This window comes from Thalassophryne amazonica, chromosome 11, assembly GCF_902500255.1.
Source record: "Thalassophryne amazonica chromosome 11, fThaAma1.1, whole genome shotgun sequence".
Classification (NCBI taxonomy): Eukaryota; Metazoa; Chordata; class Actinopteri; order Batrachoidiformes; family Batrachoididae; genus Thalassophryne; species Thalassophryne amazonica.
In genome coordinates this window covers 50,675,178-50,689,655 of record NC_047113.1, presented here as the reverse complement: position 1 = coordinate 50,689,655, position 14,478 = coordinate 50,675,178, and the positions used below count along the sequence as shown (strand labels likewise).

Sequence of the window (14,478 nt, the reverse complement as noted above, 5' to 3'; positions counted from 1 at the left end):
CAGGTTAGGTGAATTGGAAAGTTATAATTGTCCAGGTCTCCCTTGTAAAAGAGGTCTTGATCTCAATGCAACTAACCTGGTTAAATAAAGGTTAAATTAAAATTAAATTAAATGTGTGTGTTACAAAATTCATTAACAGATCACAGGTCAGCACTTAGAAACAAAGGTAAGTAAGTAAAATGTATTTATATAGCACCTTTAAAGAACAGAAGTCACAAAATGCTTCACAAATTAAAAAAATTGAAAACATAGTACAGAAATGAAAACACAACAACAAAATAAAACTAAATGAAAGCAACCCTGTACAAATGGGTCTTGAGCTTGTTTATTAAAGTTTCAAGAGATCTCAGATGGAATGGGAGTATATTCCAGTTTGGGAGCCACAACCTCCAAAGTACAGTAATGAGTGATCAGGTGTGGCAATCAGGATCAAAGGACATAACCATTATAGAAGATGAGTGATTAGGAACAGGAATCAGCATATATGAATTACAGGTCAAAAATCAGCAACAAAGGTCTTCAGGATTAAGGTCCAGCAATCAAAGATCTGAAACATTGTTAAAGATGAGTGATATGTAGCAAAAAAATCATAATCAAAGATCAGAAATCAAGCTCAAACATGAGAAACATAAGTGCTCAAGGGGAAAGGTGGGCAATCAGGATCAAAGGTCTGAAATATTATCAAAGATGAGTGATCAGGCTCAGAAGTTAGAAATCAGGCTCAAACACGAGAAACACAAGTGTTCAGGGGGAAAGAAAAATCTGAATCAGGATCGAAGGTCATCAATCAGGACCAAATGTCAGAAACATCATAGATAAGTGATCAGGAACAAAAATCGGGATGAAATGTCAACAATCAGGTTCAAAGGCCAGAAACATTATCACAGATAAGTGATCAGGAACAAAAATGAGAAACAGAATCACAGATAAGCATTCATAAACAAAGGTGGGCAATCAGGCTCAAAGTTGACCAATCAAGATCAAAGGTCTGAAACATTGTCAAAGATGAGTGATCAGGCTCAAAAGTTAGAAATCAGGCTCAAAAGTCAGATCAGAAAAATTATCAAAGATAAACATGATCAAAGATGAGTGGTCGGGAACAAAAAACAAGCTTAGAAAAGGTTGGCAATCAGGGTCAAAAATGAGAAACATCAAGGGTGAGTGATCAGGATCAAAGTTCAGAAATCATAATCAAAGGTTAGAAACCTTATCGAAGAGGATTAGGAAAAAAAATCAGAGGTCACAGGATCACAGGTCAGAAATAAATGTCATCGCTCAGTGGGCAGAATCATAGGTCAGTGGTCAGAAAGAAATGCCAGGAACATTATGAAATATGAGTGATCAGGAACTAAAATCAGAATCCAGACCAAAGGTCACCAATCAGAGTCAAGGATCAGTGGTCAGAATCAAAGGTCAGCAATCATATCGTAAAATCAGCAACTGGATTAAAAAATAAATAAAAACAGTGTTTGGATTCAAAGACCAGTAATCAGGATCAAAGTTCAGGAACATTATCAAAGCCGAAATATTAGGAACAGACATCAGAACCAGTATCACTGAGCAAACAGGATGAAGATCACTATTACTGCAGTCACAAGTGACGGCTTGTGTCTAGATCCAGATAATGAACTCGAGCTGATGCACAAAAATGTATTTTATTAAGGGGTGGTCCACCAGAGTTAAATAAAGATTGAAATGTGGTTTGGGATTGAATTTAAATTAAAAGTACCCTCTCATTTTAGTATTCATGATCCACCCTGGTATCGTTGTTACGTTATCAGGCATGAAGCTTCTTGATTGGCTGAACAGCAGCGAGTAGCTCTAAATCCAACAACGCACTTCATCGTTTGAAACACGTCTCCGCGCTGAGGCTCGAAGTCACTCGCTCTGCTCCATTTAGAGGCCCTGTGGAATTTTGGGCTCGTGCTGCTCTGAGGGCGCTGGCGATCACCGAGACCCCGCGCGCAGGCCCGTGGACCGACGTCATCACGAGCGTCCCAACACACTGCTCCCCAACATGGCGGACTTTGATACCATTTACGAGTTAGAAGACGAAGAGGATGAGCACGTAGTGAGTGAGGAGCATCTGCCCAGATACTGTCCGGAGCCTGTGGTGATGAGAGGAGCAGGACACATCACAGTGTGAGCACAGCCGCGTCCGTCCTCCTTTTTAAACGCCTTCTTTTACCGACTGTAGCGTTAGCTTGTTTAGCTGCAGATAGCCAGCCAGCTAGCTTAGCCAAATCACAACAACTATCAGTGAGGCAAGTTCTGTCGTGGAAAGAACTCGTTCTAAGCAGAAACAAATATTATTGTTTATGTGACCACACAGACGACGTGTTCTGCTAACCGACCGATATTTGTCAGTGGTAATGCTTGACAGGTGATGTACAGTTACAGTTGGTACATTGTAGCTAATTGCTGTGTTGTGTGTGCCCCCCCCCCCCTTGTTGTTATAGCTGCTAATTAGACTTGTAATTCATTCATTAACTCTCAAGCCCAACGCTTATCCACTAGACCATCACCTCCCCCTGTATAGTCTTCTCAGGAATATTTGCAGTTTTTACATCAGGTTAGGTCAGCTCATTCCTATATGTATAATTTATGGCTCAAGAAAACTAATTGTGGCTAAAGAGAAAATACTGTGCATCTGGGAAGTATTCACAGCACTCCACTTTTTCCACATTTTATGTTACAGCTTTATTCCAAAATGGAGAAAATTAATTTTCCCCCCAAAATTTTACTCACAACACCCCATAATGACAGCATGAAAAAATGTTATTGAAATTTTTGCAGATTTATTAAAAATAAGAAGCTAAAAAAAAAAAAATCACATGTACATAAGTATTCACACCCTTTGCTCAATTGCCTACTTTGTTGATGTACCTTTGACAGCAATTACAGCCTCACGTCTTCTTGAATATGATGCCACAAGCTTGGCGCACCTATCTTTGAGCAGTTTTGCCCATTTCTCTTTGCAGCACCCCTCAAGCTCCATCAGATTGGATGGGGAGCATCGGTGCACGCCATTTTCAGATCTCACTAGAGATAATCAATTGGATTTAGCAGAGTTGTCCTGAAGCCACTCGTTTGATATTTTGGCTGTGTACTTAGGGTCATTGTCCTGCTGAAAGATGAACTGTTGCCCCAGTCTGAGGTCAAGAGCACTCTGGAGCAGGTTTTCATCCAGGATGTCTCTGTACATTGGTGCATTCATCTTTTTTCTTGCAATCCTGTCTAGTCTCCAAGTTCTTCCACTGAAAAACATCCCCACAGCATGATGCTGCCACCACCATGCTTCACTGTAGGGATGGTGCTTGGTTTTGTCCAAACATGACACCTGGCATTCCCACCAAAGAGTTCAGTCTTTGTCTCATCAGAGCAGAGAATTTTGGTTCTCATGGTCTGAAAGTCCTTCAGGTGCCTTTTGGCAAACTCCACGTGGGCTGCTATGTGCCTTTTACTAAGCAGTGGCTTCCATCTGGCAACCCTACCATACAGGCCTGACTGGTGGATTGCTGCAGAGATGGTTGTTCTCCTCTCTCCACAGAGGAATGCTGGAGCTCTGACAGAGTGACCATCGTGTTCTTGGTCACCTCCATGACTAAGGTCCTTCTTCCCTGATCTCTCAGTTTAGATAGGCGGCCAGCTCAAGGAGTCCTGGTAGATCTGAACTTCTTCCATTTAACTGTCAAGCGATCAAGTGGGGTCATTCATGACCCTGGCATATGTTTTTGTGCACCATTTTTCTAATTTTAATCGGAAAAAAGTTTCTTACCATGAATTTTGCAAGGATCCACCAAGTCATTTGTCAAGTATAATCCAAACTTGTGTGGGGTCACTTATGACCCCAGGAACATCTATGACCTAGAATAGCAAGAGTTACAGCTGCACAAGCATTGCGACTGATTCTTGATGTCCAGAGTGTGGATGAAACAAATGATGAACAAATATATTACAGAGTGAAATAAATAGAAAGAACCCTAAAACAATAAGTATTCCAAATTCAGTGGGGTCATAAATAACCCCACTCAGCCATATTGGTCTCTAAAATAGCTTGGTCACTTGAGGGTTATGGATGATGGAGGCCACTGTGCTCATTGGGACCTTCAAAGCAGCAAAAATGTTTCTGTACCTCCCCTTTATCAAGTTGGTGTCTCAAGACAATGCTGTTCTGAGGTCTGCAGGCAATTGCTTTGACTCCATGCTTGGTTTGTGCTCTGAAATGCACTGTCAACTGTGGGACCTTATATGTAGTCAGGTGTGTACCTTTCCAGATCATGTCCAATCAACTGTATTTACCACAGGTTGACTCCAGTTCGGCTGTAGAAACATCTCAAGGATGATCAGTGGAAACAGGATGCACCGAAGCTCAATTTTGAACTTCATGGCACAGGCTGTGAAAACTTATGTACAAGTGATTTCTTTGTATGTGTTTTTTTTTTTTTTTTTAAGAAATTTGCAAAAATTTCATAACAACCTTTTTCACATTGTCATTATAGGGTATTGTGTGTAGAATTTTGAAGAAAAAAACTTTCATCCTTTTTGGAATAAGGCTGTAACATAAAATGTGGAAAAAGTGAAGTGCTGTGAATACTTTTTGGATGCACTGTACACCATTTAAGCATTAAAATATTATATCATAATGTTAGTTCAGAAGTGTTCATCACACTAAGGAAACCACGGCACGTTTTATGCCAGCTGCCCATCCTCACACTTCAGAATGTATAAGGAGAATGCGGCATGGGCGTCCTTGAACCATGGACTGAAGCAAACATATTAAAGTATCCACGTTATTAGATTTTTGTTATGTCAAACCAGGTGAACAATGGACATGATTCAGCCTTCTGCTTTCTTCAGCAACATCCAGCTGAATCAATCAATCAGTCAATTTTATTTATATAGAGCCAAATCACAACAAACAGTTGCCCCGAGGCGCTTTATATTGTAAGGCAAGGCCATACAATAATTACGTAAAAACCCCAACGGTCAAAACGACCCCCTGTGAGCAAGCACTTGGTGACAGTGGGAAGGAAAAACTCCCTTTTAACAGGAAGAAACCTCCAGCAGAACCAGGCTCAGGGAGGGGCAGTCTTCTGCTGGGACTGCTTGGGGCTGAGGGAGAGAACCAGGAAAAAGACATGCTGTGGAGGGGAGCAGAGATCAATCACTAATGATTAAATGCAGAGTGGTGCATACAGAGCAAAAAGAGAAAAACACTCAGTGCATCATGGGAACCCCCAGCAGTCTAAGTCTATAGCAGCATAACTAAGGGATGGTTCAGGGTCACCTGATCCAGCCCTAACTATAAGCTTTAGCAAAAAGGAAAGTTTTAAGCCAAATCTTAAAAGTAGAGAGGGTGTCTGTCTCCCTGATCTGAATTGGGAGCTGGTTCCACAGGAGAGGAGCCTGAAAGCTGAAGGCTCTGCCTCCCATTCTACTCCTACAAACCCTAGGAACTACAAGTAAGCCTGCAGTCAGAGCGAAGCGCTCTATTGGGGTGATATGGTACTATGAGGTCCCTAAGATAAGATGGGACCTGATTATTCAAAACCTCATAAGTAAGAAGAAGAATTTTAAATTCTATTCTGGAATTAACAGGAAGCCAATGAAGAGAGGCCAATATGGGTGAGATATGCTCTCTCCTTCTAGTCCCCGTTAGTACTCTAGCTGCAGCATTTTGAATTAACTGAAGCCTTTTCAGGGAACTTTTAGGACAACCTGATAATGAATTACAATAGTCCAGCCTAGAGGAAATAAATGCATGAATTAGTTTTTCAGCACCACTCTGAGACAAGACCTTTCTAATTTTAGAGATATTGCGTAAATGCAAAAAAGCAGTCCTACATATTTGTTTAATATGTGCATAGAATGACATATCCTGATCAAAAATGACTCCAAGATTTCTCACAGTATTACTAGAGGTCAGGGTAATGCCATCCAGAGTAAGGATCTGGTTAGACACCATGTTTCTAAGATTTGTGGGGCCAAGTACAATAACTTCAGTTTTATCTGAGTTTAAAAGCAGGAAATTAGAGGTCATCCATGTCTTTATGTCTGTAAGACAATCCTGCAGTTTAGCTAATTGGTGTGTGTCCTCTGGCTTCATGGATAGATAAAGCTGGGTATCATCTGCGTAACAATGAAAATTTAAGCAATGCCGTCTAATAATACTGCCTAAGGGAAGCATGTATAAAGTGAATAAAATTGGTGCTAGCGCAGAACCTTGTGGAACTCCATAATTAACCTTAGTCTGTGAAGAAGATTCCCCATTTACATGAACAAATTGTAATCTATTAGATAAATATGATTCAAACCACCGCAGCGCAGTGCCTTTAATACCTATGGCATGCTCTAATCTCTGTAATAAAATTTTATGGTCAACAGTATCAGAAGCAGCACTGAGGTCTAACAGAACAAGCACAGAGATGAGTCCACTGTCTGAGGCCATAAGAAGATCATTTGTAACCTTCACTAATGCTGTTTCTGTACTATGATGAATTGTAAAACCTGACTGAAACTCTTCAAATAGACCATTCCTCTGCAGATGATCAGTTAGCTGTTTTACAACTACCCTTTCAAGAATTTTTGAGAGAAAAGGAAGGTTGGAGATTGGCCTATAATTAGCTAAGATAGCTGGGTCAAGTGATGGCTTTTTAAGTAATGGTTTAATTACTGCCACCTTAAAAGCCTGTGGTACATAGCCAACTAATAAAGATAGATTGATCATATTTAAGATCGAAGCATTAAATAATGGTAGGGCTTCCTTGAGCAGCCTGGTAGGAATGGGGTCTAATAGACATGTTGATGGTTTGGATGAAGTAACTAATGAAAATAACTCAGACAGAACAATCGGAAAGAAAGAGTCTAACCAAATACCGGCATCACTGAAAGCAGCCAAAGATAATGATACGTCTTTGGGATGGTTATGAGTAATTTTTTCTCTAATAGTTAAAATTTTATTAGCAAAGAAATTCATGAAGTCATTACTAGTTAAAGTTAAAGGAATACTCGGCTCAATAGAGCTCTGACTCTTTGTCAGCCTGGCAACAGTGCTGAAAAGAAACCTGGGGTTGTTCTTATTTTCTTCAAATAGTGATGAGTAGTAAGATGTCCTAGCTTTACGGAGGGCTTTTTTTTTTTATAGAGCAACAGACTGTTTTTCCAGGATAAGTGAAGATCTTCTAAATTAGTGAGACGCCATTTCCTCTCCAACTTACGGGTTATCTGCTTTAAGCTGCGAGTTTGTGAGTTATACCACAGAGTCAGGCACTTCCCCACTGCTGGGTAGTCCATCAGAGTAAATGTAAATGTTATTAAGAAATGATCAGACAGAAGGGAGTTTTCAGGGAATACTGTTAAGTCTTCAATTTCCATACCATAAGTCAGAACAAGATCTAAGATATGATTAAAGTGGTGGGTGGACTCATTTACATTTTGAGCAAAGCCAATTGAGTCTAATAATAGATTAAATGCAGTGTTGAGGCTGTCATTCTCAGCATCTGTGTGGATGTTAAAATTGCCCACTATAATTATCTTATCTGAGCTAAGCACTAAGTCAGACAAAAGGTCTGAAAATTCACAGAGAAACTCACAGTAACGACCAGGTGGACGATAGATAATAACAAATAAAACTGGTTTTTGGGGCTTCCAATTTGGATGGACAATACTAAGAGTCAAGCTTTCAAATGAATTAAAGCTCTGTCTGGGTTTTTGATTAATTAATAAGCTGGAATGGAAGATTGCTGCTAATCCTCCGCCTCGGCCCGTGCTACGAGCATTCTGGCAGTTAGTGTGACTCGGGGGTGTTGACTCATTTAAACTAACATATTCATCCTGCTGTAACCAGGTTTCTGTAAGGCAGAATAAATCAATATGTTGATCAATTATTATATCATTTACTAACAGGGACTTAGAAGAGAGAGACCTAATGTTTAATAGACCACATTTAACTGTTTTAGTCTGTGGTGCAGTTGAAGGTGCTATATTATTTTTTCTTTTTGAATGTTTATGCTTAAATAGATTTTTGCTGGTTATTGGTGGTCTGGGAGCAGGCACCGTCTCTACGGGGATGGGGTAATGAGGGGATGGCAGGGGGAGAGAAGCTGCAGAGAGGTGTGTAAGACTACAACTCTGCTTCCTGGTCCCAACCCTGGATAGTCACGGTTTGGAGGATTTAAGAAAATTGGCGAGATTTCTAGAAATGAGAGCTGCTCCATCCAAAGTGGGATGGATGCCGTCTCTCCTAACAAGACCAGGTTTTCCCCAGAAGCTTTGCCAATTATCTGTGAAGCCCACCTCATTTTTTGGACACCACTCAGACAGCCAGCAATTCAAGGAGAACATGTGGCTAAACATGTCACTCCTGGTCCGATTGGGGAGGGGCCCAGAGAAAACTACAGAGTCCGACATTGTTTTTGCAAAGTTACACACCGATTCACTGTTAATTTTAGTGACCTCCGATTGGCGTAACCGGGTGTCATTACTGCCGACGTGAATTACAATCTTACCAAATTTACGCTTAGCCTTATCCAGCAGTTTCAAATTTCCTTCAGTGTCACCTGCTCTGGCCCCCGGAAGACAATTGACTATGGTTGCTGGTGTCGCTAACTTCACATTTCTCAAAACAGAGTTGCCAATAACCAGAGTTTGATCCTCGGCGGGTGTGTCGTCGAGTGGGGAAAAACGGTTAGAAATGTGAACGGGTTGGTGGTGTACACGGGGCTTCTGTTTAGAACTACGCTTCCTCCTCACAGTCACCCAGTCGGCCTGCTTTCGCGGCTGCTCGGGATCTGCCAGAGGGAAACTAATGGCGGCTAAGCTACCTTGGTCCGCACCGACTACAGGGGCCTGGCTAGCTGTAGAATTTTCCCCGGTGCGGAGCCGAGTCTCCAATTCGCCCAGCCTGGCCTCCAAAGCTATGAATAAGCTACACTTATTACAAGTACCATTACTGCTAAAGGAGGCCGAGGAATAGCTAAACATTTCACACCCAGAGCAGAAAAGTGCAGGAGAGACAGGAGAAGCCACCATGCTAAACCAACTAAGAGCTAGTAGCTGCGCTAAGCTAGCGGATTCCTAAAAACACACAAAGTGAATAATGTGTAAATAATTTAGAGGTGATTCAGCAGAGGGAGTGCTTTAGTTAGGGCACGTGAAGATTACACTGTGAAACAAATCGTTATCTAGTTAACTAGATCAATCTAACTGCGCAGATTAAACAGCTAACAGATACAGCAAAACACCGCTGTGCTCCGGAACAGGAAGTGATACAATACAATACAATACTGAATGGAACATAGCTCAGAAAATAATGTAAATGTTTTAGTAAATGATTTTATTCTTTTGTCTTTTTCTACAAAAATTTGGGATAAATGTTCACACTCCTGCTCATGGGGGCAACAGTTTTGTAGTTGGGTCTGTTTTTTTTTTTTTTTTTTTTTTTTTATAATTAAAATGAAAATCATTGACGTGATTGAAGGTATGGTTTCACTGTGGCTCAGCTCTTCCAAGATCAGTCAGATCTGCGTTCTAAATTAATAGTTTTTTTTTTTAAACAGGTGATCAAGCAGGATCTGGCAGGTACAAATTAGCATCCATCTAATTGAGCTGTTGTGATAATCTAAACCAGGGTAGATCAGCAAGTGTGAGGCTTTGGAATCTGATTGGTCTATTGGTCTTGATTATTATGTATCGATAGTAACACCCTCTTTTCTTTTTTCCACCCTTCAGGTTTGGACTGAGCAACAAATTTGATACAGAGTTTCCCTCTGTTCTCACGGGAAAGGTACAGTTGACTTTTTCTTGTTTTTCTTACACTTAAGATTGTTGCAACTGCTTTCTCTTCAGTTCCAAGTGGGTTGAATGAAGCAATTAAAGCCACAGTGATGCTATTGTGCTTTAAAGTCTAACAACCATGACTTCCCCGACCTGCCCCATTCAGCCCTCTGAGTGATTTTGCTCTGGTGCGGATGCATTTCAGTAATGCACCATAGTGCATAGAAAAGTGCCTGAATGTGCTCCAGTTGAGCTCTGTAAATGAATAAGCCGGCTGTGGGGCTGACTTGTCGGGGACCCTTACGTTGTGGATGGTCCGGCTCCAGGTGATAAAATAATGAAACGAAGACAAGACAAGAAAGGAAAGCTTCCTGGGTCGGACGGCGGAACACAAAAAGGCTGCAGGGGTAAGAGCAGGCCGAGAGAAGTGTGGGGCAATAAAAAGTACCGTCAGTATTGTGACCCAGGGTGACATGTGATGAATGAGGTCACAGTGATGATGATTGAAGGGTGCAGATCAGGCCCTGCTGTGCTTTATTCTAAGGTCTTTGGCTGTTTGCAAAGAGACGTTTGCATCCTGTCATAAAAGATTACGACCCCGTTTTATGGCGTACAGACTCTGCGAGGAATGAGCAGCTATTCAGGTTGTTTGGCTGACGCTGCCACAGGCGCTGAGCTTATCTCACCTTTGAGTTTCTTGTTGCCTTGAACAGTCTGGAGTGTGGTTAGCTAGTCACAGAGTATTTGGAGATCCCTCATCTCGGGACACCATCTGCAAATATCTACCTGTTGGTTTTCTGAAGCTCTTGGATCCTTCTGTTGTGCATTTTGGAATCTTCTATGTTACTATCTCACTCCTTCTCATCCTTAGCCATTTAATTCATTCTTTAATTTTCTCAAATTATTATCATCCTCCCTACCCACTGCTTTGTTTTGGCCTACTTGCATGGTTTCTGTCTTTTTCCTTTTTCATTCTAGGTAGCGCCAGAGGAATTCAAAACCAGCATCAGCAGGGTGAATGCTTGTTTGAAAAAGAACTTGCCTGTGAATGTGAAGTGGCTTCTTTGCGGCTGCCTGTGTTGTTGCTGTACAGTAGGCTGCAGTCTATGGCCTGTTATCTGCCTCAACAAGAGAGTAAGTCTCAGACCTCCCGTGACACAATTTGGAGGCCTCGACTCTCCCTAATGCCAGCGCTGATTACTTAGTGGCTGTTGTAGCAATTCAGCTGTATTAAGCTAAGTGCACAGGATAATAACTTGTGTTCAATTAGCGCCTGTGTAGAAACGACACATTGTGGAACACCTTTCCTGCTCAGCTCCAGTGCGCATCACTTAACAGTGGTGCTACTAATCAGAACCACTGACAATAAAGTGGAAATTACTACCTGGTAAATTAGGAGTTGAGTCTATAAATTAAAATCCTCTAGCTCTTTACTGTTACCTGTTAAAGTGTAAAATTGAGACTATTTTGTTGCTTGTAATGTTTTTTATTGTTGTTTTTTAAATCCCTATAGACAAGACGGTCTATTCAGAAGTTGTTAGAGTGGGAAAATAACAGATTATACCACAAGGTAAGCGAGAGTGCACATATGTCAACTGAGTTAATTGGGTGGCTATCTGTTGTGCTTTGTGACATCAAAAGGTGAGTCTTTGGAGAAAAAAGTTAAAGAAGGGCCTAAAAGGGAAATTTAGAGGCAGACCCAGGGAACATCAACTTTAATATGATAGAATGACTTTTATATGTTTCTGAATGACTGGCATAATTCAGTGTTAATTTGGAAACCATTGGCTGTATTTAAGGGCCTTAATGAAGAACCATTGCATTCTTTTGTTCAAGAGTGGGGGCAAGGGGGGAATCTGAAGAATGAATCGAAGGCTTCCAGGAAAGGTTTGGCTCTCCAAAGCCAGGTTCCTCCTTAGAAGTCATTTTCATCTTAACAGTCAAAATAACCTGAACCTTATGACAGTCATTCCCCCTTAAATTTGTAAACTTTTCACGGTCTAGACTACTTGACAGATATTATGCACGAGGTCTGAGATAGCAGAGGTCAGAGGTAAAATGGCGTGTTAATTTTGTTTTGTTTTGTAGCAACAGTTTACAGCTAGTAGCTTTGCAAAGACATAAAGGAAACTCTTCAGGGTGTCTGGCCACACCAAGGTTTGACCCTGGTGTGACCAGACAGCCCTGATCCAAAAATCCCCTGACACTCAAGGGGAGATTTTCAGACAGATTGGTGTGTGTGTGTTTGTTTGAGAGGGGGTCCTTAACTGAGGTGCTTTTTGTCTCATCAGCTGGGGCTGCACTGGAAACTCAGCAAAAGAAAATGTGAAAGCAGTAATATGATGGAATATGTAAGTCAAAGAGTTGTACACAAAATGACTGCATTTTTGGGTTGTTTAAAAAAAATATGCAAATATATTTAACGTGTCTCTCCCCCCCTTTTTTTTAAGGTGATTCTTATAGAATTTTTACCAAAGTACCCTATATTCCGACCAGACTGAGGAGGCTACAAGCTTGGATTTATGGCCCTTGAGTCTTGTCCTTAGTGCCTTGTATATACAACATGTTGGAATAAGGGTCTGCACTGGTGTTTAGTGATGATCCTATACATTTCCAGTACCTTGTACATTAGAATTTGCAACACTGTCACTTTGCTTTAGAGCAGATTTTGCACATTTCCTAACAGAAATAGACATGTTCCTTTTTGTTGCACTGTTTTTGTTCAATGTGACAAATGTTAAAAAAAAAAAGCTAACCCATAAAGTGCATTTACTCTAAAACCCCTCAACAAAAGTAGGTCCCATCAATTAGATTAGTAATTCCTTGCAAAGGATTTGATGCCTCCACCTTCCGTAAATATCCTTGCCTTATGTACTGTATGATTTCTAAATGGGTGTAACAGGGAGGAAGGCATTTGGTAATTCAGCAAGTCTGTATTTAAAGGCCATTTGTTGTTTTGTCAGTTTCAGTCCAGTTCTTCACAGGTGATTGGATGAGCAAAATTGTATAATGAACTGTAATTTTTAAAAAAATATAAACATTCAACCCTCTGTACATAGGAACTAGGTAACAAAATAACTTGTAAATACATCAGGATAAGCTATACAGTGGCATATCATTGTTTACATAAAATTACTTAGCTCGTCAGTGTTTTTATTTTTATTTTTTGCCAATATATTGCTGTACCATAGTTTTTGATGAATGAAATACAATGTCTGTGTACCTTTCTAGTTTATACGGACCTGTTTTATCTTGTAAGCCATATAGTTACAATATACAAGATGCCAGAGTTAGGACTGATATTTGCACTTGAGCCCAATAAAAAAAGGTCAGTATTTCAGACTACAAATGCCCCAGTACTGAATATGCATCTAAGCACGTGAATTTTGCCAATAAAAATGACAGTTATGTGACGTGTCATTTGTTAGAACTCCAGATCGTTGAATCTGAGCTATGTAGCTGAAGAATCATTTGAACTCTTTACTTCCACTCCTTTATTTTCACTTTGTCCCACTATTAATTTTGTAGCTTCCTGTACTGTTTGCTCATTCTGGAGTTACAGCAAGCTTATGCATATAACATTTACATGTGTAATTCCATAGTTTTCATTCTGTTCAATGTTTCATGTTCAATGTTTCATCAAATCTCATTCATGAGATTGTTGCAATGCATTATTAGAGTGCCTCTGGAATTGTAGGTGAAGTACAGCTTGTAATGTTCTTGTCCAAAGGAGATCCTGGATTCTCCTTTTCAGTATTGTTGTGACAGTTCTTGTACACGTTTGTCATGATGGCCTAACCCTACTAGAGAGAGAAAATAAAATGTCAGTTTTGATTCCCCTTTTCCTGTAGTTTTCTTTCTATAGGTCTGATTCATCACACTAACTGAATGTGCCATCTTGGCAATACAAATCTGCTGCCCTCCAACTGTGGTTATTGGTAATGTTTAACAAGCTGCTAAACTATAAATTTTACAAGACAGCCTGTTATGTGGCACATTAAAAATGAAGCAGTGGTTTGTGGCTTCATTTTTTTTTAAAGTTACAGATGCTTGAGGATGGATTATCTAATATTGGCAACCAACTTCTTACAGGAACAAAATCACTGTCATCAAAAGGTTTTCTTTTTGAGCACAATAGCCTACTGAACACATGAAGAGTGTGCAGCTCATCTTCCCTTTACAGGTCATCTTTAAATCAAACTGCAAATGTGTACACTTTCCATAGAGTATTTTTCATGTGTAGCAAGTTGCTGAGAATTTTGGGTGTCTTCACATGCATACAAATGTTTGTGGGAGCACACAATAGAGCAAGGAATATTTTGAATGCATGACAAAGTTAAGAATTGTGTGTGCAGACAAGGCCTTATTCAAATTTAATCAGTACACTCTGATCAGATTAAATCAAATGTAACAAACTGCAAAAATGTAGCTTTTTTAAACTGACTTAATTTCTAAGATGAGTCAGTTTTGAAATGTAATTCATTTAATACAGCTGCTTTCCACGGTCATATTAAGACATGTCAGACAATTTTGGTTAAAATTTTATATATGGATGCGTATATGTATTTTATGGTAAATGTATATTTAGCATGAATATGCACCAAATACGAAACTCAATGATAAATATTACACAAAGATAAATAAACCAGTTACATTGTTTGAAGTGAGATTCAATTCACTGATGACTTTCTTCATATTTGT

The 14,478-nt window shown here is 40.1% G+C and overlaps 1 protein-coding gene across 1 annotated transcript; it reads left to right on the top strand.

The window, feature by feature from the left end:
* The first annotated feature begins 1,979 nt into the window (after nt 1-1,979).
* chic1 (cysteine-rich hydrophobic domain 1) lies at nt 1,980-13,614 on the top strand. Its single transcript, XM_034181616.1, has 6 exons — nt 1,980-2,142; nt 9,733-9,787; nt 10,756-10,911; nt 11,291-11,347; nt 12,069-12,128; nt 12,228-13,614. Exons 1-6 carry the CDS (start codon nt 2,018-2,020, stop codon nt 12,276-12,278), a joined length of 504 nt encoding a protein of 167 aa, XP_034037507.1. The 5' UTR covers nt 1,980-2,017; the 3' UTR covers nt 12,279-13,614.
* Nucleotides 13,615-14,478: the final 864 nt, after the last annotated feature.